The sequence below is a fragment of the Chiloscyllium plagiosum genome, chromosome 17, assembly GCF_004010195.1.
Source record: "Chiloscyllium plagiosum isolate BGI_BamShark_2017 chromosome 17, ASM401019v2, whole genome shotgun sequence".
NCBI classification, from domain to species: domain Eukaryota; kingdom Metazoa; phylum Chordata; class Chondrichthyes; order Orectolobiformes; family Hemiscylliidae; genus Chiloscyllium; species Chiloscyllium plagiosum.
This window is the reverse complement of record NC_057726.1, coordinates 29,663,531-29,687,443: the sequence shown is the minus strand read 5'-3', so window position 1 is coordinate 29,687,443 and position 23,913 is coordinate 29,663,531. Positions and strand designations below refer to the sequence as shown.

The 23,913-nt window shown below is 40.6% G+C and overlaps 1 protein-coding gene across 2 annotated transcripts in view; it reads left to right on the top strand.

The window, feature by feature from the left end:
• The first annotated feature begins 3,314 nt into the window (after positions 1 to 3,314).
• Positions 3,315 to 23,913, top strand: part of slc22a31 (solute carrier family 22 member 31) — a 60,491-nt gene continuing 39,892 nt past the window's right edge. The window contains exons 1-4 of one of the 2 annotated variants that reach the window (XM_043706778.1): positions 3,315 to 4,312; positions 4,857 to 4,895; positions 21,302 to 21,405; positions 23,691 to 23,845. In XM_043706778.1, coding sequence (XP_043562713.1) covers positions 3,923 to 4,312; positions 4,857 to 4,895; positions 21,302 to 21,405; positions 23,691 to 23,845 — 688 coding nt within the window. In that variant the 5' untranslated portion in view covers positions 3,315 to 3,922. The remainder of the gene's footprint in view (positions 4,313 to 4,856; positions 4,896 to 21,301; positions 21,406 to 23,690; positions 23,846 to 23,913) is intronic. The other variant, XM_043706779.1, reaches the window with a different exon arrangement.

Below are 23,913 nucleotides of genomic sequence, written 5' to 3'. Positions count from 1 at the left end.
AACGCCTCATCTTCCATCTTGGGACAACTTCAACGACACGTGATCAATGTGGATTTCATCATTTTCCCTCCCCCCACCTTATCTCTTACCCCAGATCCAACCTTCCAACTTGGCACCACCCTCTTGACCTGTCCTACCTGTTCATCTTCCTTGCCACCTATCCGCTCCACTCTCTTCTCCGACCTATCACCTTCACTCCTTACTTCATCCACCTATCACATTCTCAGCTACCTTCTGGCCAAAGTGGACTTGCTTCATTAATATTTAGCATCCAATTTTAAATGCTCCAAAAAAGCAAGATGTTGAGAATTATTGTCATGAAAGTCAGAAACAGATATCTCGTGAATTTAGCTTCTGGTTGGCTAGGAGGCTCTCCATGTCTGAAGACATTATCCATGGTCACGGGAGCATGCACCCCTCATCCACGGGCACTGGCATCTGACATTTCCCAATTCCTCACAACCATCATGGCACTTCATTGATCCACTTCCAGACTGTTTAGGAAATACAGATTTGTATTGCAGAGCAAACCAACAACTAGCATTGAAAGCTGCTACAAATACAGGCAGTCAGCACACTGTCTGGACCCAGCCGCTCATTTGCTGTCTTAGCACTTGCACACTTAGCGCCTTTCTGCATACTTGCTGCATCCACGCAAATGCCTTGCCTTGTCTTGCTATGCATGTTGGTCTTTGGCACCAATGAGCCATCAGTATTGCCCTAAGCAAGTGTTCTTTTGTGCAAAGGCAATGACAAGCTGCTTGTCATTGTGTTTGTGGTGGGTTGCAGGGGGTTGCATTTATGTTAGCAACCGACATGTCAATCTAATGTCTACAGCAAATGCCAACTGTATACATGGCAAAGACACTGCTCATTTATTCAACCAAATTAATGTCAAAAACTGGGTGGGAGCTGGGATACATCTTACCTGGGTCTCTGGATTTATCACTTTTAAACCACCAATACCTCCTCCCTCTCAACTGTAATTTGTTTGAGTATATCACAATCCTCCTGTCTGATTCTGACTCATGTGCTGAGTAAACAGCTACTCAGGTGAGAGAATGGGATTGCATGTGAGAGGGAGTGTCAGTCATGTTGGATATGCGCAATGAGCAGAATAGCTATGTGGCTGCTGAGCCATTACACTGCTGGTGAATAGGCAACAGCAGATTGCCAATTCTGTCTGGGTGCCTTTAAATATGGCACAGCCCCAAGAGATGTCAGTCTTCTGGCAAATATCCACTGAGTGGTGTGTACTGGGAACAGTGTAAGATGAGGTTAGAATCGGTTATGAGAGACGCAATAGGCGCAATGTAGATGATTAGTAAAATGAGTTTGGTGCAGAGGTCAGTGTTGGTTCCTTTGCTGTTTGCAGTGTTCATTAATCAAGACATGAATGTCGGAGGTTTAATCAGTACGTTTGCAGATGACCCAAACATTGCCGGTGTGGCAAATATGTGGAGGAAATCTTAGATTACAGGAATGATATAGACAGGATGAGCAAAACAGTGGGAAATGGATTATAATCCAGTAAAGTGCGAGGTGATATATTTCAGGAGGACTAACAAACAAAGGAGTACATGATGAAGGTAGGACCCTAGGGTGTACAGAGGATAAGAAAGGCCTTGGTGTGTATGTCAGTCATTGGTGGTCCCTTGTTGACTAGAATGACTCTCTTCCATTTTAAGGTGAGTCCAGTGATGACTGCACAGAGCAATACAGCTGTTACACTTGGAGCAGAAGGTGGTCACAGGAAAAGGCAGGTGGGGCCTTGGAGTCACAGCACTCTCCTTATGGCTATTTCTGCTTGGCTTCTACTTTTTCCCTGATGACAAGTCTCAAAGTGCTTGATGCTTTCCTGATGCTCCTCTTCCACTTTGCATAGTCTTGGACCAGTGATTCTCAGGTGTCTGTGGGAATGCTGCACTTCACCAGTGAGGCCTTGAGGGTATCACTGAAGTGCTTCCTATCTACCTGGGGCTCGACTGCCATTTCAGAACTGAAAGTAGAGCACCTGCTTCGGGAGTCCTGTGTTGTTCATGCAGACAATGTACCCAGTCCATCGCAGTTGATCAAGGGTACTTAGCACCTTGATGCTGGGGATGTTGGCTTGGTCGAGCACACTGGTGTGTCTTTCTCCCCAGTGGATACACAGGATCTTGCGCAGGAATGTTGATGGTACTGTTCCAGTGCCTTGAGGTACAGGGGACAGGAACCACCATTGTTCTGTAAACAATGATCTTGGTGTCTGATCTGAGTTGTTATCCTTGAACACCCTTTTCCTCAGGTGGCCAAAGCTTGTGCTAGCATATTAGAGGTGATGCTGGATCTCTTCATCATTAGCTGCTTTGGCCAACAGGACACTTCAGAGCTATTAGAAGTGGTCAACATTCTCTAAGACCACACTGTGGACTTTGATCAGGGATTCGCTCCACAATGTTCGCCAGGTTGGTGGAGGACGTTCGTCTTACAGATGTTCAGGGTGAGATCCGTGCTGTCATATGCCTCCGTAAAGGTGCTGACGATGGTCTGGAGTAAATCTTCTAAGAATGCACATATGCAAGCATCATCTGCACACTGCAGCTCGATGACACTGGTTGGAGTGACTTTGGTTTTGGCTTGAAGTTGGCAGAGGTTGAATAATTTCCCACTGGATATATAAGTTAGAGGATAAGAGAGGTCTTGGTGTGCATGTCAGTCATGCACAAAGATCTATAAGGAGCACAGTGGCAGTGTCTTTACCCCTAAACCAGGAAGCATGGGTTCAAGTCCCACCTGCTCCTGAAGTATGTGAAAACATCTTTGAAGAGGTTGATTAGAAAATATCTATAATGTTCAAGTATCGTTAAAGAATATTAAATACATATATAGGTCCATGGAGGCAACAGTTCAGATGCATAAGGTGTTTAAAAAGGCACATAGGATATAACAAAAATAGAAATTGCAGGAAAAGCTCAGCAGGTCTGGCAGCATGTGTGGAGAGAAATCAGTTGACCTGAAACTCTGGTTTCTCTGTACAGATGCTGCCAAACTTGCTGAGCGGTTCCAGCAATTCCAATTTGTGTGTCTGGTTTACAGCATCCAGTTTTCTTTTTGGTTTTTATACAGGATATATGTGTTTCTTAGTCAATAGTTTGAATATAAGAGCAGAGAGGTTATAATACTGTACATAGGATTTTAGTTAGACCACAACCTGTGTATTCTGATCACCACACTATAGGAAGGATGTTAGGACACTACAGGAGTGCAGAGAAGATTCATCAGCACAGTGCCCAAGCTGGAGCATTTCAGCTATTCTTGAAATAGCCTGGGGTTATTTTCATTAAAACAAACAAGGCTGAGTGAGACCTGATTGAGGTCGACAGTAACGAAGGGCATAGATAGATAGGTAGGAACATTTCCCCTTAGTAAAAGGGTTAATAACTGAGGGACACAGTTGTAAGGTAAGTTGCAGGAGGTATGGAGGCAACATGATTGTGGCGGCCATCTGCAACTCACTATCTAAAGGGTGGCACAGGTACAATCCCTCACAACATTTAAAAGTATTTATATGATCACCTTGAAAAGCCATCATTTACAAGGTCAAATGCTGGGAAATGCAGACTTGGTGGGCCGAAGGGCCTGTTCCCGTCATAGTGATGTTCTTTTAACTGTGTTGCGATTTCATATTGTCCGGTTGAATGGGAATTGCTCTCCTCCCAACTCTCGGATTTGACGCAGACCGCGACAACTTCGGTAGTAATACACGGAGATTAGATTTCATCCTCCCCCCAGCCAAATACTTTTTTAAACTAACAATGATATTTCAGCTGCCTTTTAGAAGGCAGGTGATTCGTCAGCGGTCGGTGACTCACGGACTGGGGGTGTGAATCTCCTTTTCCCGAGGAAAATAGTTGGACGGGGAGTGACCGACGCGGTGGAGATGGACTTCGACCTTGTCATCCCGCAGCTCGGAGGTTTCGGCCGTTATCAGAAGCGGCTGGTGGCCGTCGTCTGTCTCCCGAACTTGCTGCTGGCTTTCAGCTTCTTCAGCGATGTCTTCCTCAGCCGGACCCCCAGCCACCACTGCCGGCCTGACCCGCAGCTCTTGCCCCTTGCCCTCAGAAACCTGTCGGGCTCTCTTCTTCTCAACTACAGCCTGCCACTGCGAAGCGGCAGCGAGCCTTTTCCCGCCAGTTGGAGCCGCTGCCGGTTGTACCGATATCCGTTAACGGTCGGCACGAGCCGGCCACTGCCCAACGGCACGGTCTCGTGCACCCGAGGCTGGCAGTTCCAGCCACGCGACAGTCTCGACAACAATATCGTTAGTCAGGTAAACTATTGTACTCCTCCTGTACGCTCGGTTTTTAACTCTGTGACTGGATGGGGTTGACTACGTTTAAAATCTCCCCTAATCAATATATGATTCAGTTGCTTCCCTAAAAAGATGTGCACAGGTTTTGAAGTTACTTGTAAAAGAAGCAAAAATACATTAAGCACAAGGTCTGGAAATGCACTCCCTGTGAGTGTGCTGGAGGCAGGTTTAGTTAGAGCATTAAAAAAGGAATTAATGTGATAATCTGAAGGTATGATGAATGGGTGGGAGAATGGAACTGAGCAATTTGACCATTGCGAGTGTTAATGCAGACGTAACGGACTGAATGTCATACCTTCCACCACCCCACCAGCGCTCTACTAATTCTGTTAAATGAGAGCACGTACTATGAATGCTGTTGATCTGAAAAAAAAGTGTTGAAGGAACGCAGCAGGTCTGACAGCATCAATTAAGTTGTTGTTTCAAGTCCAGTATGAATTCATTTCTCAAAAAGAGTCCTATTAGTCTCAACGTTAACTCTTGTGTTTTTCTCTCTGTGCAGAACCAGCAGTCGCTAAACCTGCTGAGTTTCTCTAGTACGGTATGTAGTTATATTTACTTTTTGTTTTGCCCTTTGCAATTTCCCTCCAAAGTAGGGTTTATAATGCACCATCGTGGTTTAGAGTTTGGAGAACTGGATGGCTGGAAATAAAGAAATTTGGTAAATTTGACCTCTTCATGTAGTTTCATTTCAGAGTTTATCCATCACCCAGGATTATTGCTGAGGTAGACTTTTCCGTATGCCAAGTTGTTGTCAATCTATTTTCCTGGTCCAATTGAAATAATTCATTTTCTATTGTTTTGTAAATGTTTTCCATGATGGTTTTGTTTAATATAATTGATCAGGATGGGCATGTCAAACATGTAACTTTGCTGTAAAACGCACAGTGATCCCTGGTTTTGAAAACAACTAAAGAGCTGTGGATGCTGGAAATCAACCAAAAACAAATTGCGAGAATAACTCTGGTCTGGCAACATCTGAAGAGAAAGAGAATCAACATTTTGGGTCCATAGACCCTTCTCAAGAACACTTTCGATCAATAGTCCCTGGAGACAAACCATAATTCTGCTCTCTCTCCGTGGATGCTGCCAGACATACTAAGTTATTCCAGCAATTATTGTTTCGTCCCTGCTTATGAACTACTAGCCCATCTGACTCCAAACATTACTTTCTGTTCATTAATGTAATATAACTTAAAGCTGCGTTATAAAATGCATGTTTTTGGGAAAATAATACTGCAATTATGTTTTTGGCATGTGAACAGGGCATTAAAAATAGTGCAATTATGTTTTTGGCATTGTGGCATGATGGCTCAGTGGTTAGTACTGCTGCCTTACAGTGCCAGAGACCCCCAGGTTCGATTCCAGCCTAGGGCGAAAGTCTATGTGGATATTGCACATTCTCCCTGTGTCTGTGTGGGTTTCCTCCGGGCACTCTGGTTTCCACCCACAGTCCAAAGATGTGCAGGTGAGGTGAATTGGCCATGCTAAATTGCCCATAGTGTTAAGTGCATTTGTCAGAGGGAAGTGCGTCTGTGTGGGTTATTCTTTGGAGGGTTGGTGTGGACTTGTTGGGCTGAAGGGCCTGTTTCCACACTATAGGCTATCTAACAATAGGAACAGAAAACTGAGCAGGAGTAGGCTATTTGGCCCCTCAAGTCTGCTCTGCCATTCAGCATGATCATGCTGATCATCCATATTGGAATCTTGTTCCTGCTTTTTCCCCTTACCCTTTGATCCCTGTTTTTAGTGCTAAAAACGATATTAAAGTCCTCCTTGATAGCACACCATGTTTTGGCTTCAACCAATTTCTGTGGCATTCTCTGGGTGAAAAGATTTCTCAATATCAGTCCTAAATGGCCTACCCTGTGTCCTTTAACTGTAACCCCTTGTTCTAGACTCCCTGAACAATTGGGAACATCCATCCTACGTTTAACCTGTTGTTTAGTTCTGTTAAGATTTTGTACGTTTTTCAGATCTCCTCCATAACCATTCTTCCAAACTCCAGTGAATGTCATCCTAACTGATCCAGTCTCTCTTCATACTTCAATCCTGCAATCCCAGGAAAGTGTCTGGTACACCTTTACATCCCTTAACATCCAGAATATCCTTCCTTAGATATGGAGATCAAAACTGCACACAGTAGTCCAGGTGTGGTTTCACCAAGTCCCTGTACAATGGATGTGAGTTTGCTCGCTGAGCTGGAAGGTTCGGTTTCAGATGTTGTGTCACCATACAATCTTTGGGCAGCACGGTGGCACAGTGGTTAGCACTGCTGCCTCACAGCGCCAGAGACCCAGGTTCAATTCCCGCCTCAAGTGATTGTGTGGAGTTTGCACATTCTCCCCGTGTCTGCGTAGGTTTCCTCCGGGTGCTCCGGTTTCCTCCCACAAACCAAAAATGTGCACGTTAGGTGAATTGGCCATGCTAAATTGCCCGTAGTGTTAGGTGAAGGGGTAAATGTAAGGGAATGGGTCTGGGTGTGTTACGCTTCGGTGGGTCGGTGTGGACTTGTTGGGCTGAAGGGCCTGTTTCCACACTGTAAGTAATCTAATCTAATCTAATACTTAGTAACATAATCAGTGAGCCTCCGGTGAAGCATTGGTGTTATGTCCCACTTTCAATTTATGTCTTCAGTTTTCTTTGGGTGTTTGGTGACGTCATTTCTATTTATTTTCCTCAGTATGGTCGAGGGGGTCCAAATCTACATGTCATAGAACATAGAAAAGTGCAGCACAGAACAGAACACAATGTTGTGCCGTGATTTAATCCTAATGTAAAATATAGTAACTTAAGCTACGCATCCCTCAACTCACTGCTATCCATGTGCATGTCCAGCAGTCGCTTAAATGTCCCCAATGACTCTGCTTCCACCACTACAGCTGGCAACGCATTCCATGCGTTCACAACTCTCTGCATAAAGAACCTACCTCTGACGTCTCCTTTATACCTTCCTCCTAATATCTTCAAGCTATGACTTCTCATATCAGTCAATCCTGCCCAGGGGAAAAGTCTCTGGCTATTGACTGTATCTATTCATCTCATTATTTTGTACACCTCGATCAGATCTCCTCTCATCCTCCTTCTCTCCAGAGAGAAAAGTCCAAGCTTATTCAACCTTTCTTCATAAGGCAAGCCCTCCAGTCCAGGCAGCATCATGGTAAACCTTCTTTGCACCCTCTCCAAAGCCTCTGTATCTTCCCTATAGTAGGGCAACCAGAACTGGATACAATTGTCAATAGAGTACTGGTTAGAATGCCATTCCTCTAGGAATTCCCATGCGTGTCTCTGTTTGGCTGAGCTGGAAGATTCAGTTTCAGATGTTTTGTCACCATACTTGGTAACATAATCAGTGAGCCGCTGGTGAAGCACTGGTGTTATGTCCCACTTTCTATTTATGTCTTCAGTTTTCTTTAGATGTTTGGTGACATCATTTCCGTTTCTTTTTCTCAGTATGATAGAGGGGGTCCAAATCTACGTGTCGATAGAGTTCCAGTTAGAATGCCATGCCTCTCGGAATTCTCATGCGCGTCTCTGTTTGGCTTGTCCTAGGATGGATGTGTTGTCCCAGTCAAAGTGATATCCTTCCTTGGCTGTATGTAAGGATACTAGTAATAGAGGTTCATGTCATTTTGTGGCTAGTTGATGTTTATGTATCCTGGTGGCTAGTTTTCTGCCTGTTTGCCCAATGCAGTGTTTACTACAATTCTTATAAGGTATTTTGAAAATGGAGTTTGTTTTGCTTGTTGGCTGGAGAGGGTCTTTTTAAGTTTGTTAGCTTCTGTTTAAGTGTGTTGGTGGGTTTTTGGGCTACCATGACACCAGGAAGTCTGAGTATTCTGGCAGTCATTTCTGAGATGTCTTTGATGTAAGGTAAAGTAGCTAGGGTTCCTGGGTGCATTTTGTCTACTTGTTGGGTTTGTTGCTGAGAAATCAGCGGACTGTTTATTGGGTACCCTTTCTTCTTGAAAATGATATTTAGGTGATTTTCTTCTGCTCTTTGTAGTTCCTCAGTGCCTCAGTGTGTGGTGGCTCATTGAAATAATGTCCTAATGCAGCTTCGTTTGTGAGTGTTGGGTTGATTGCTCCTGTAGTTCAGTATTTGGTCTGTATGTGTTGTTTTCCTGTAGATGTTGGTTTGAAGTTCCCCAATGACTGTTTGCTCTACTGTGACATCTAGGAATGACAGTTTGTTGTTTTTTTCCCTCTCTTTAGTGAATTTTATGCCAGCAAGGATGTTATTGATGGTCTCAAAGGTTTCCTCTAATTTGCTTTGTTTAGTGATAACAAAGTTGTCATCCACGTAGTGGACCCTAAGGTTGGGAGAGCTGTTTGTTTGAGTCTCTGCATTTACTGCTTCTGCTAGAAACCCTGATATCAGTGATCCCTTGGGTGTTCCGTTGATTTGCTTGTAGGTTTTGTTATTGAAGATGAAGTGTGTGCTGAGGCTTAGATTTACTAGTTTGATGATGTTTGCCTTTGCTGATGAAGTTGGCAGTGTCTGGTGTCTGTGTCTTTGGTTCTTCTAATAGTGTAGTCAGTATTTCTTTGGCCAAGTTGATGATGTTGGATGTGAACAGGGCTGTTATGTCAAAGAAGATCATTATTTTGGTGTCTTTGGTGTTCAGGAATTCTTGGGTGGAGTGAATGGAGTGGTGTGAGTCCTCTACTGAGTGTTTTAGTCTTTTGTGGAATTCCTTGGCAAGTCTGTGCATTGGTATTTCAGATAGTGAGACTGTGTGTCTGAGGGGGGGCTTCTGGTTTGTGAATTTTGGCTGGTCCAAAGACCTGTGGTATGTTGGATTCATCTGGTTTCATTTTTTATAAGTCTATCTTGTTTAATTCTCTTGATTTCTTAAATTTTGTGAGGTAAGGCTGTGATTCGGTTCTCCAGTTGTGGGGACAGGTCTATTGCCACTTGTTGGTAAGTGTTGGTATCTGCAAGCAATGTGTTCGCTTTCTCGTAGTAGTCTGATTTGTTTAAGATGACTGTCAAGCATCCTTTGTCTGCAGGATGCAAGATAGAAGAGGATGAAATAATGGTCTCCTTTGACCTAACACCCTTGTTCGCATTGGAACACCGATGGGATCAGTGATATTAGGGTTCCTGGCAGAAGCAGTAATGCAGGGACTCGAACAAACAGCTCTCCCAACTATCCAACCTAAACTTTGGGTCCACTACCTGGATGACAACTTTGTTATCACTAAACGAAACAATTTAGAAGAAACCTAAAAGACCATCAATAATATAATTACTGGCATAATAATCACAAAAGAGAAAGAAAACAACAACAAACTGTCATTCCTAGATGTTGCAGTAGAGCGAACAGTCATTGGGGAACTTCAAACCAATATCTACAGGAAAACAGCACATACAGACCAAATACTGAACTACAGAAGCAATCATCCCAACAACCACAAACAAAGCTGCATTAGGACGTTATTTCAATGAGCCACCGCACACTGCAGCACTGAGGAATTACAAAGAGCAGAAGAAAATCACCTTTACAGCATTTTCAAGAAGGGTTACCCAATAAACACAGTATGCCGATTTCTCAGCAACAACCCAACAAGCAGACAAAATGCACCCAGAAACCTAGACACTTTACCCTACATCAAAGACATTTTGGAAATGACTGCCAGACTACTCAGACCTCTTGGCATCATGGTAGCCCACAAACCCACCAACATACTTAAAAGCAGCTAATGAACTTAAAAGACACTATACAGACAACAAGCAAAACAAACACCATTTACAAAATACCTAGCAAGGACTGTTACAACAATAAGGACTGTAACAACAATACATTGGACAAACAGGCAGAAGACTATCCACCAGGATACATGAACATCAACTAGCCACAAAATGACATGAGCCACTATCACTAGTATCGTTACATACAACCAAGGAAGGATACCACTTTGACTGGGAGAATACATTCATCCTAGGACAAGCCAAACAGAGATACACATGAGAATTCCTAGAGGCGTGGTTTTCCAAACGGACCTCTATCAACAAACACTTAAATTTGGATGCCATCTACCATACTCTGAGAAAAAGAACAGAAAATGGCATCACCAAACACCCAAAGAAAACTAAACGCATAAATAGAAAGTGGGACGTAACATCTGCACTTCATCAGAGGTTCACTGATTGTGTTACCGAGTATGGTGATGAAACGTCTGAAAACGAACCTTCCAGCTTAGCAAGCAAACCCGCATCTAGAATCTCAACCTGAGCCACAAATCTTTTCAAAACCCGCTATCCCTGTGCACTTGCAGCAAAATATCCCTGCTCCCATACTCTAGTCCTTCATCATGGATGCCAACATACTATTTTGCCTCCTTTGCCTGCTGCACCTGCATGCAATCATTGTGGAACTCTGGGCAAGTATGTACTTTGGCCTTTTAATGCCTAATTTTTTTTTTGTAACATTTGATCTAATTTGTGTGACCATAATGTTTCTTAATCCTGTACAGCACTGATTTATATTGTTTATCCTCAATGTTTTATTCTTAACACCAGACCTAGATTTTGATCTAAATGTAGTATCTAAACACAACTTGTTTGTTTTTTTGCCTCTTTCTTCCTTGCTGGTTTGTCCAGCTGAGTTTTGTGGGATTGCAAGTTTGAAATGGACCTTTCTATTTCCTGCCTTTTATTTGCGTATAAATCTTGAAGCAGGATATGAAGATCCTGGTGGATGACTGCAGTTGATGTATATGCAAAATAATTGGCACATCAATTTAAACTCTGAAGTTTCATTGTATGTATTAAACATTAAAAATGCAGATTCACAGTACAGATGGCCCCAGTTTCCCGTCACATCTTTCAGTCAAAAAAGACATCCAGATTAACCTCCTTTCCAGCTCCTGCTGGGATTGGGACTGGGGATGGTGTATTGGTTAACAGACAGGAAACAAAGAATAGGAATAAATGGGTCTTTTTCTGAATGGGAGGCAGTGACAAGTTGGGTACTGCAGGATACTGCACTCTCGTCTGTACTAGGACCCCAGCTATTCATAATATTTGTCAATAATTTTAGATGAGGGCATTTAATGTAACATCTCAAAGTTTGTGGGTGATACAAAGCTGAGTGGAAGGATGGACTGTGAGGAGGATGCAGAGGTGTTGCAGTGTGATTTGGACAGGCTGAGAAAATGGGCAAATGTAATGGCAGTTGCAGTATGTGAATAAGTGTAAGATTATTCACTTTGGTAGCAAAACCAGGGAAGCAGATTATTATTTAAATGGCTGTAAATTGAGAGAGGGGAATGTTCAATGAGACCTGGTGTTCTCACACACCAGTCATTTAAAATAAGCGTGCAGGTGCAAGAGGCAGTAAAGAAGCCAAACTGTATGCAGGCCTTCATAGTAAATGCGTTAGAGTACAAGAGCAAGGATATTTTAGTGCAATTATATAGGGAATTGTTGAGGCCACAACAAGAATATTGTTGTAGGTTTGCTCACTTTTATCTGAGGAAGGATGCTCTTGCTATTTGAAGCAAAGCAGCATGGGTTAATCCAATTGATTTCTAGAGGGGCGGATCTGATGAATGAGGAGCAAGTGAATCGTGAAGAATGAGGGTCGATCTCCTAGAAATCTATAAAATTATAACAAGTCTAAACTTAGATGCAGAAATGATGTTTCTGATGGTGAATGCGGGGGTTAGTACACAACCAGGGGTCATAGTTTAAGGTTAAGGGTTAAAACTTTTAGGACTGAGATAAGTGGAAATTTCTTCACCAGTGAATTCACTGCCACAAAGTGGTTGAGACCAAAACATTATTTTCAAAAGAAGGTAAATATAGGTCTTGTAGCAAAAGGGATCAAGAGATATGGAGCGGGAGGGTAGGATTATTTGGGACATCATATTGCAGATGTTCAAGACTTTGGCAAGGCCACATTTTGAAGTACTGTGTACAATTCTGTTTGCGCTGTGAGAGGAAGGATGTCATTAAACTGGAAAGGATGCAAAAAAAGATTTACAAGGATGTTACCAAAATGAGAGAGTTTGAGTCACAAGGATAGCTTTAGTAAGGCATTTGACAAGGTTCCTCAAGGTAGACTGGTTAGCAAGGTTAGATCACATGGAATGTAGGGAGAACTAGCCACTTGGATACAGAACTGACTCAAAGGTCGAAGACAGAGGGTGATGATGGAGGATTGCTTTTCAGACTGGAGACCTGTGACCAGTGGTGTGCCACAAGGACCGGTGCTGGGTCCACTGCTTTTCTTCATTTATGTAAATGATTTGGATATGAACAGAGCAGGTATAGTTCATAAGTTTGCAGATAACACCAAAATTGAAGGTGGGTAGTAGACAACAAAGAAGGTTACTTCAGAGTACAATGCAATCTGATCAGATGGGCAAATAGGCTGAGAAGTGGCAGATGGAGTTTAATTTAGATAAATATGAGGTGCTGCATTTTGGAATGGTAAATCAGGGCAAGACTTATGCACTTAATGGTAAGGTCCTGGGGAGTGTTGCTGAACAAAGCAACCTTGGAGTGCAGGTTCATTGTTCCTTGAAAGTGGAGTCACAGCTAAATAGGATAATGACGAAGGCATTTAGTATGCTTTCCTTTATTGGTCAGAGCATTGAGTATAGAAGTTGGGACGTAATGCTGCGGCTAAGGATATTGGTTAAGCCACTGTTGGAATATTGTGCACAATGCTGGTCTCTCTCCTATGAAACTTGAAAGGATTCAGAAAAGACTTATAAGGATGTTAACAGGGTTGGAGGGTTTGAGCTTTAGGGAGAGGCTGAATAGACTGGAGCTGTTTTCCCTGGAGCATTGGAGTCTGAGGGTTGACCTTATGGAGGCTTGTAAAATCATGAGAGGCATAGGTAGGGTAAATACACAAGGTATATTCCCCAGGATGGGGGAGTCCAGAACTAGATGGTATAGGTTTATGGTGAGAGCGGAAAGATTTAAAAGGGACCTAAGAGGCAACTTTTTCAAGCAAAGAGTGGTATGTGTATGGAATGAGCTGCCAGAGGAAATGGTGGAGGCTGGTACAATTCCAACATTTAAAAGGCATCTGGGTGGGTACATAAAAGGAAAGATTTAGCAAGGTATGGGCCAAGTGCTGGCAAATGGAACTAGATTAATTTAGGATATCTGGTCAGCATGGGCAAGTTGGATCGAAGGGTCTGTTTCATGCTATACATCTCTGACAAGCTAGGACTCTTCTCCCTGGAGCATATGAGGCTGAAGTGGTGACCTTTCTAGAGCTTTATAAAATCCTGAGGGGCATAGATGAGGTGAATAGCCAAGGTCATTTCCTCAGGGTGGGGAAGTTCAAAAGTGGGCATAAGTTTTTAAAGTGAGAGGGGAAAGATTTAAAAAGGACCTGAGAGACACATTTTTGACAGTGTGGTTCGTATATGGAATGAGCTGCGAGAGGAAGTGGTAGGTGCAGGTTATGTTACAACATTTTAAAAGACATTAGGATAGATAGATGGATAAGAGGTTTAGAGGGATATGGGCCAGATGCAGGCCAATGGACCTTGTTCAGAAAATCTGAGCATGAACAAGTTGAACCAAATGGCCTGTTTCTTTGTTGTATGACTCTGACTCTCTATTAGAATACAGAGTTGGATGATAATCCATGATCATGTTGAATAGTGGAGCAGACGCCAGGGGTTGAATGGCCTACTCCTATTCCTATCCTCTGTTTCTATGGTAGATAGCCATGAAGGTTGTGATATTTGAAGTACCAACATGGATGTTTATCATGATTGTGCTTCTATCATCCGCCCATGATGGGAAGAGAAAAAGTATTGTAAGATATTAGCCACCTTTTGTGTTTAGTATAATTGTGAATTAGTTTTAGCTTGGGGAAAGCTCAAAGATTGGAATGGTTTTGGGCAGTTTAAGGAGATCTGACTGAAGTCAGATGAAGGTGTATTTTCTCAGAGTTGTTAGGGGAAGAAGTTACCTCAATAAAAAATGTTGCTTGAAATTTCCTGACCAGGAGCATTTGGTTAAAAACCTGCATTGGTTATCTAAAGCTGAGAAAACCTAAGATCTCTGAATGTCATGAAAAAAAAACCTCTCCACTCATGGGACCAGAACTGATTGAGAAGCAGTTATGTCAAACATGTAAATTTGATAGGATAGGAATATATGGATATTTATTAAGTGTAAACTAATGATGTTTGGGAGTACATGGAATTTTGTTTTATATATTTTAAAGTCTTCCAAAGTTATACTTAGCTTGCTATATTTTACATTTGTTTTCATTTGCATAATAAACTTGTGTTTTATCGTGATACTAAATCTGCAGCATTGCATGATTATGTTCAGTGAAAGACAGCCATGTTAAATTAACAGAAAAAAAATCTATAAAGCTAGACTTCATTCTGGGATCTGACTTTCCCAGTAGTAACATCAACTAGGATTGTAACTATGATCTTTGGGTAGCAAATCTCTATATGATTTGTGTACCAAAAACAATTTTCTTATGGAAGACAGAAAATAAAGAAAGCCCGTGTCGCACTTTTTTAAACAACATTTGAGGGGTTTGAGTACTTTTGAAACGTAACATTGTGGTGTAGCAGCAATTTGAGCACGTTTGTCTAATAAAGGGGTATAAGATATCATTTATTTGTCGAATTTGGATTTTCATAGTGAAGATCTCGCACCCACCCCCCAAAAGCGGCCTCTCAGCTCCGAGAGCGGTCAAAAGAATCACCAGGAGTACGGTCTATTTTAGCAAGGTTCACAGGTTTGTCCAGCAACAGAGATTTACAGCTTCTGTGTTCCTCTGCGCCATTGAATTTGAACAATAAGCCATTTTTATATGTTTCTTAAGATACAGGATAACTTTAACTGCAAAGGAAAACTAATCAAGGTAATAAGGTGACATAATGGACAGCAGGTTAATCCAATGATATTTTCTGGGAAACAGTATTGTCTCACACATGTTATGTTTCATGCTTGCAAGTTCAAGGTTAGTCAGAGTGGTCAGTTAATGTCTTATGGTTCATTTTATAAAGACTTCATTGTCTGCTTTATCTTTTAATTCAGCCAGTGCAGGAATGCAGCCTTCAACCATTTTAGCACAGTCTTAATCCTGAAGCCATTTTGTTATGTTATTTTATATTAAAAATTCTTTTGTTATTAATAAAAGCTTGCATAGATTTGTTGCTCCTGACAACAGCATAAATCCAGATTTTAGATCCTCATCTTCCCCTTTTGGTCATTCCATGACCACACTATAAATGTGAGGGCACAGATCAGATTAACCCAACTGAGGGACTAGGGACAGGCAATGGCGCTTCCTCATCTTCATCTAAATGGAGAAGAAGCATTTTCTGGATGAAACCAATGCTGTTAATTGACGCTAATAGTTTAACAATAATACACTTAACAATAGCAATGCCAACAAAAAAGACCAACTAAAACAATAGCAGCCTACATTGCCATATTGAACAGGCAGTTGTACCATGAGCCAAAGCCCCAATCTCCCCTACCTCCACCTTCAAAACCTTCGGTATAAAATATCATGATACCTAAATTTCTCGATGAGAAAGAAAGTATTAATCTAGACAATGCCGATCCAACCAAATCAGGGTTTTAGACTCTGAGGAGGTTCCTGCCCTTCTCTCCCATTAAAAGCAGGGTTCCCAATCCCAGAAGTCCTCAACTTCTCTCTCTGTAAAAACCGTGTTCCCAACCCAGTAATATTCAAAAGAAATGTTGTGTCCAGTAAATGCTTTAGAAGCATTCCATGCTCCTTCATTGGGATTCTGGAGGGGAAAAGGGTGAAAGAGTTTTTTGCTGAAACCAAATATTCTATCGTGACTTTGGAGAAACGAATGTTTAGTGGAAAAATAACATTTCCTTATCTTCTCTTTTGCGGCTTGACCTATTTGAATGGGGGCAAGGCTTACCAGGGTTGTCCATAGCACAACTGGAATCAAACTGACACATGACACTTTGAGAGGGTAAAGACCATTTAGACTTGTTCTGTCAATGGACTCTTCAATCTTTTTGATGCAGTTGACCACTGCAACAGCCATTCTTAGTAACGTTCAGCCTCTTGGCACGCAAAGATTTTTTTTTGGCATAGTTGGTACACAATCTCTGGTTGCTCAGGATTGCACAGGTAAACTGTCTCTTCTTGTGCACCAGTGCTGGCAATGGCAAGTCCACACAGCAGGGCAAGTTCGATCTTCATCATCTCCCCCCTTGCAAGAACCCAGGTGGAATGCTCAGCAACCTTAGCAGCAGTTGGGGTGGTAAGGAGGACCTGAAAGGGTCCTTCCCAATGAGGTTGGAGGCCGCGGAGTGTCCACAGTAATAAAGTATAAACTATTTCCTCCTTGCCGACATGTATACAAAATAATTAATTAAAATAGGCAGCAGAAAAGAAGGAACACAAACTTGTCCAGTAGGGGTCATCCACATTCTGATGGATGCAAGCAGAAGAATAAAGTGCTCCGTTTTGGAAATCAAGCTAGCAGAACTGGAAAGAAAACTCGGCAGTTCGGAAAGAAAAACTAAACAGTCAGTTTAGTAAGAAATTTTAAAGAGTTGAGATAGGAGTGAATATTTCTCTGGGTTGGAGTATTGTTACACCTCATTAGGGTAGCACACTTATAATAAAGCTTTGATATTCCCAGAGCTACCATTAAAGTTAAAGATTTTAAGATGTATCTAGAACTGTATAATTTTCCTGTCTTTTAAACCCAGGTTGTTGGAAATCTCAAAGCCAGGTTTCTATTCTATAGAAGAATTACTATTTATTACAAATAAATAAACTTGCACCACAGTAAACAGTTATGATTTGGGCACTTAACTCTATTAGTTAAAACTCTAGTCCTGTTATAAACACGTCCTGTGTATGCACATACAGACGGGGGAAAAAGAATCAGGGATATTATTAATATACATGCTAATGGGCAGAGGAAAAGACTGAAAAAAGAGGTTTAATGGTCCCTGTTCATAGGTTTGCTGAGGTTATTCTTGTGCAGTTTAGAATGGTGCTGCTTGATCATCCTTCTCCAGATACTTTCACATGTTGCAGGTGGCACAAGATGACTGGATCAAATTTACAAAGGTTTCTGACTTAAGAGTCACAGTTTACAGCAACTACTGAAGGAGAAACAAACTGGTTTCCTTCACTTAAAATTGTTTTACTTTAAAGAACATAGATGGCTCAAAAGCTTGTGAAAATCTGGTGATTTCTTGCTATCTTATTCACAACCCCAAGCTTTTCAGTTACCTGAGAGTGAATCAGACCATAGCTGGCAGGCAGGAAAGCCTTTGTCATCAATAATTGTTCACTAGTGCATAGGCGAATCAGCTAGTAGTTCTAGAGTCACTGAGATATACAGCACCGAAATGGAACTTTTGGTCCAACTCATCCATGCTGGCCAGATATTCTAAATTAATCTAGTCCCATTTGGCCAATCTCCCTCTAAACCTATCCTATTCATAAACCCATTCAGAAGCATTTTAAATGTTGTAATTATACCAGCCTCCATCACTTGTTCTGGCAGTTCATTCCATATATGCACTGCCCTCTGCATGAAAACGTTGCCTCTTCAGTTTAGGGTGTTAGGGTAAAGATTTAAAAGGGACCTATGTCCTTTAGTTTTGACTCCCCTATCCTGAGGAAAAGACTGGCTGAAATTCAATTCATACACACCATCTGGCAAGCTTGTCTGCAGTAACCTTATCCAGTGCTGCTCAAATGGGCTTTATAAAGAGCACTTGACAATGAGTATCAGGTTACTTTGGTTTTGTTATGATTCTTAGTAATCCTTGATATTTAAAACTGGTCTTTTCCCATTTCAGACTACAATGAAAAATACAAAAAAAAGTCTTTACAGTATCTGAAACAACATTGTTGGGATAAAGCAAAGTGTAGTAGATGCTGAAGTTGTGAAACAAAACAGAATATCTGAGATGCTCCGAAGGTGTGGAGAGAGAAACAGAGTTGATGGGTAAGTTGTTGGAGGGCATGCTGAGGGGCAGGATTTATATGTATTTGGAAAGGCAGGAACTGATTAAGGAAAGTCAACGTGACTTTGTGCATGGGAAATTGTCTCACTAACTTGACTGAGTTTTTTTGAAGAAGTGACAGAGAAAATTTAAGGCAGAGTGGTGGCTGTCCTTACGTACTTAAAGATATTTGACAAGGTTTCGCATGCTAGACTAGTTAGTAAGGTTAGATCACATGGAATCTAGAGAGAACTAGCCATTTAAATACAAAATTGGCTTGAAGGTAGGAGACAAGGTGGTTTTCAGACCAGAGGATTGTGTCCAGAAGTATGGTGCAAGGATTGAAGCTGGGTGCACTGCTTTTTGCAATTTACATGAATGATTGGATGCGAATAGAGGATGTATTGTTGCTAAGTTTGCAGATGACAGTAAAATTGGAGGTATCATGGATAGTGAAGAAGGTTGTCTTCAGAGTGCAACAGGATCTTGCTCAGATCGGTTAATGGGCCAAGGAATGGCAGATGAAGGTTAATTTAGATAAATGTGAGATGTTCCATTTTGGAAAGAACTTAAGCTTAATGGTCGGGCCCTGGGATGTATTGCCGAGCAAAATGACATTGGTGTGCAGATTCATGATTCGTTGAAAGTGAAGTCACCGGTTTTTGGTATACCTGCCTTCATTGATCAGTGCATTGAGTATAGAAGGCGATGTTGTGGCTGTACAGGACATTGGTTAGGCCACTTTTGGAATACTGCTCTCCATTCTAATCTCCCTGCCATAGGAATAATATTGTGAAACTTGAGAGGGCTATCCTCCCTGAAGTGTCAGAGGCTGAGGGGTAATCTTTATAGAGGTTTATAAAATCATGAAGGCCTTGAATAGGATAAATAGCCAAGCCAGAATAGGGGGAGTCCAAACCTAGAGGGCATAGATTTAAGTGAAGGAGGAAAGATATAAAAAGGATCCAAGGGCAACTTTTTCTTAGAGGGTGGTGCGTGTATGGAATTATCTGCAAGAGGAAGTGGTGGAGGCTGGTACAATTACAACATTTGAAAGGTGTCTGGATGGCTACATGAATAGGAAGCATTTAGAGGAATATAGCCCAAATGCTGGCAAATGGAACTAGATTAATTTAGGATATCTGGTTAACATGGATGAGTTGGACCAAGGGGGCTGTTTCCCTGCTGTACAACACTGACTTCACAACTGTGCTGAAGAAGTCATACCAGATATTGCTGGGAAATAATTTAAACTTTGAATTATTGTTTATGTTTAGGTCTTTCTAAATTGTCTTTTATGTACACGTATGATTCTTTGGTATTTAACAAAAAGAACTTGTGTTTTTGGGTTAAAGAACATTGGCAACGGTTCACTGACTAACCACTGTAGTAACCAAATGCAACAATTAAAATTGATTTACAAAACCAGGTTTCACTTTGGAATTTGACTTGTAATACCATTATCTGGATCATAACAATTGTCCCAAGGATATATCCACCAAGCAGCCAATTTTAAAAAAAAAAATGTTGACCACAGCACAGGCATAATTGGCCACATGGCCTTTTTCATATTGTGAAATTAATTCTACGATTTCACTGTGAATTCAATTTCTCTACATACTCCACGTGGCCATTGGTGTTGATGAGGGTGATTGCTGTACTATTACTGGACAAGAGATTCTAAAGTATGTTCGAGCATCCAGCTGCTTTAAATAATTTCAAGTGGTCTAGTTTTTCAGTTAGAATAAAATCAAAGCTGAGTCCTCTCCTAAGTCAATGGCCATATGTTTTTAACACTATCCTCTGTTTCATTAAATTTGCTTTGAAGATATCAGCTTTTAGAATGCAATGTAAGTTGTTAAACTAATGCAATTATTACAAAAAAAATGCTATTATTAATGAGAAGCTTCAAGTCTAATTTGTGATGTAAAATTTTTAAACTTTTTGGCATTAATGACACAATATAAAGCACCTCCATACCTTTTGGATACCTTATTGGGATGTACAGTAATGACCATTTATTGTCCATTTTAATGCTGAGTCGTAAAATTTATCTTGTAGCATTTCCAGTCACTTTTAAAAGGCATCAACACTTTAAACTGTTCTGTAAAGAGAGTAGTTTGTACAACCAGTGACTCATCTGCTTTGCATATGCTTTCAGTGTACATACTGACAGTATATTACATTATTTCCTCCTGCAGGTTTACTAACTGAGCATATGTTCAATGTTACCTACACAAGTTAGCTACAGTGCAATCCATGTCAATTTTTAGTTATTGTATCATGCATTCAAAGATTAACTTTTTCACTTAATTGTCTGTTGTGACGGCCTTCTATGTTTAGTATGTATGCAAGCAAGATGCTCAAAATTTTTGACTGTTGTAGGATGTTTATAGTGTAGAATACCCTTGTTAAACACTGCACATGATGTAAATATCCAGTGTATTGACGTGAGTGTTTAATATTTGATACACCTTTTATAGGTGGTTCAGAAAAATGTTTTGAGCCAAATTAAATGAAAATCACAATTTCACACCTTTTAAAATAATGTGTTCACTTAGAAATGACATTGAATAGTACAATAATTCTTCAACTTAGGTATTCCAAAACACTTTATTTCAAGTGTTGCATAAATGGTGGAAATGCTCCACAGTTCCTACAATATGTATGAAGAGAAAAGATGTTTATATTTGAAGCGTGGGCTTTAGAAAAACATGAAATGATGAGCTGACTGCTATTCAAAATGATTTTTTTAAAATTAAATTTGCAACAATAACTGGAGGGAATTCTATTTAATCACTTTGTGTGCAAGTGAAAGAGATCAAAGTATTGAAATGACTGTTACATAATAGGATTTTTGGCAATGACAAAATCATAACCACAATATTCTGTATAAATATTGGTCTACTTGGATTTTTACACAGACAAGAATGGATATGAAAAATACATTGTTATTGGGATTGAACCTTTTTTAATTTTTTTTAAAGTGGAACTTGGTTTGTAAGAACTATTGGAAGGTTCCACTGGAGCAAGTGAGCCACAAGATTAGTTGGACTGTTGGATATTTAGCCCTAGGATCTGTGGCTGACCGGTAAGTTGTTTTTCTTTTCCTATTGTGATTTCATGCTTTTGGCCTCTTAGGCTTTCTGTGATATATAGTGAGCATAATATTCAGGAGTGTGCATTTTATGTTGCAAAATCTATAACCTTTATAAAACTAGATACATAAGTTTTTTTTTCAATGTCATTACATCAGAGCCTCCTGTTTTGAGAATCATGATACAGGAGTGACACAATTTTATCCTGTACACAGTTGATCAGTTTTGGACTGATTTGCAACTTGTTTGTCAGTTTTACAAAAGCCATACAGTACCAAGTTCATCCAACAATTTTTAACCATTATGCCCACCTGCATGGTGTTATAAATGTTGTGTTTGAAAACAGAATTGATGCAATACTTCAATCTGCCAGTGAACAATTATTTGAGCATCCTTTCTGTGAAGACAAGTAGATTTGCATGATGGGCAATTCTAGGTGACTTTTTTATTTTGCAGGGAAACTTTCAGGTCATTTCAATCATTTATGGCTAAGGAGGCTATTTTTCCCATTGAATCCATGCTGGCTCTGCATGAAGCAATCCAATTAGTCCTACAAGATTTTATTTCATTCAAGTACCCATCCAATTACATTTTTCAGTATCATTGTTTTCACTTGCACCACCACCATGGGCAACATGTTCCAGGTTATTGCATAAAAATGTTCTTTCTGATTTTCTCCCCGAGTCCTCTCTTGTCCAGAATCTTAAATCCATGTCCCTTTAGTCCTTGCTCCATGAGCAAATGTGAAGTGTTTTTCTTTCTGATCTAAGGCTGCCATAATCTTGTCTGGTTCTGTAAATATCCTCTCAATCTCCTTTTGCTCCAAGGACAACAGCACTTTCATCCGAAGCTTATACTATTTTTCCAACACCCCTCAACCCTCAGCAAAATCTCTCACCATTGTGGCATATGTCCATTGCATTCTGTCTCAAGAACTTTTAGATCTTTCCTGAAATGTGACTAGAACTGTCCACCGTGTAGGGGTGTAACTCAAGCTTTATATAGGTTTAGCATAATATATCCTGCTTTTGTATTTGATGTCTCCATTTAGGAAGTCAGAAATTCCAGGTGTGTTGCTGGCCATTCTCTCCAATATGTTGTGCCACCTTTGAGGATCTATGCCACATGTCCCCCTGCTGACCCTCAATTACTGTTCACTTTTTAGAACTAGAGTATTAAAACTATATTACTTCTCTCTGTCCCTCTGCTGAGGATATCTCTCACTTCTTTGTTAAATAACATTCTGCTAACATATCTATGTCCTGTTATAGGCAACTCATCATTCCTATCTTTTTACCATACCTCTATGTTGGGTATGGTTGCTCAATTTTGGAGTTCCACAGTGTCTTCCAAGCTCCAAATGAACACTGACCCTTGTGGCACAACTTGTGGTTCAAAACAGAAACAGCCATTACCATAAATCATTGCTTTCTAATCTTAAATCAATCATATTTCCATATTGGCCTTTCCTGTTCCATAAGCCTCAGTTTTGTTAACCACATTTTTATGCCTTGCGTGTCAAATCTTTTCATAAATTCCTCCTAAAAATGTCAATTGCATTCCCTTTATCAACTTCTGTTACTCAAAATGCTGAATTATTTCAACTGGATCTGGCCTGTACAGTTCCATTCTCCTTAATTGATTCAAAGCTCTCCAGGTACCTGTTTCTTTTTTTTTTCTCCTAATTTAAGGATGCCAAAACTGTATCGGTCCCTGATATTGGACTAACTAGCCTATAGTTATTAAGTAGTACTTACCTTACAGCCTTTCTTGAATAGTAGTATCAAATCTGATAATGTCAGTCCTCTGGCACCTGCTCCTTAACTAGGGAAGCTTGAAAAATTAAGGGATGTCTTTCTGCTATCTCCAAACCCACATTGATTAGCAATCTGGGGTGCAAGCTACCTGACAAGATGATTTTTCATGATCCAAACATAGCCAGCCTTTCAACTACCACCAACTCCCAATCAATTTTCACATCTAATCAGTGCTTCCACTATTTTAGTCTCTATGATTATATTGTCAGATTCCTTTTACTTAGTAAGAACTGATGTAAAGAATTTCTCCATTTTTGAACTGCAAATATATTTTGAGCTAGAGATTTACACATTATTGAAATCAAGGAAGGAAAATGGGTTGTCTGAATAGCTCGGCCAAACAAAGAATTGAAGTTGTAGCCAATTTTCAAATTTGGTTTTAATTATAGTTGTAAGTTTTGAGGAAGACTTTATGTAATGAGGTCAAACTACTAAATGTTGGCTTTTTTTATTATTTGTAGACTGGGCCGCCGAAATACATTCATTCTCTCGCTAATTCTATCAATTATTCAGCATATTGGAGTTTCTATCTCTGTGGATTTCCTCATGTTTGTTCTGTTCCATATGTTCAGTGGGTTAGCATCAGCTGGACTCTTTTTGTCTATATACATTGCAAGTAAGTATACAGCAATTTGGGTTTTGACCAGATGACAAACTAGTGTTTTTCAAATGTGTGCCTATAAT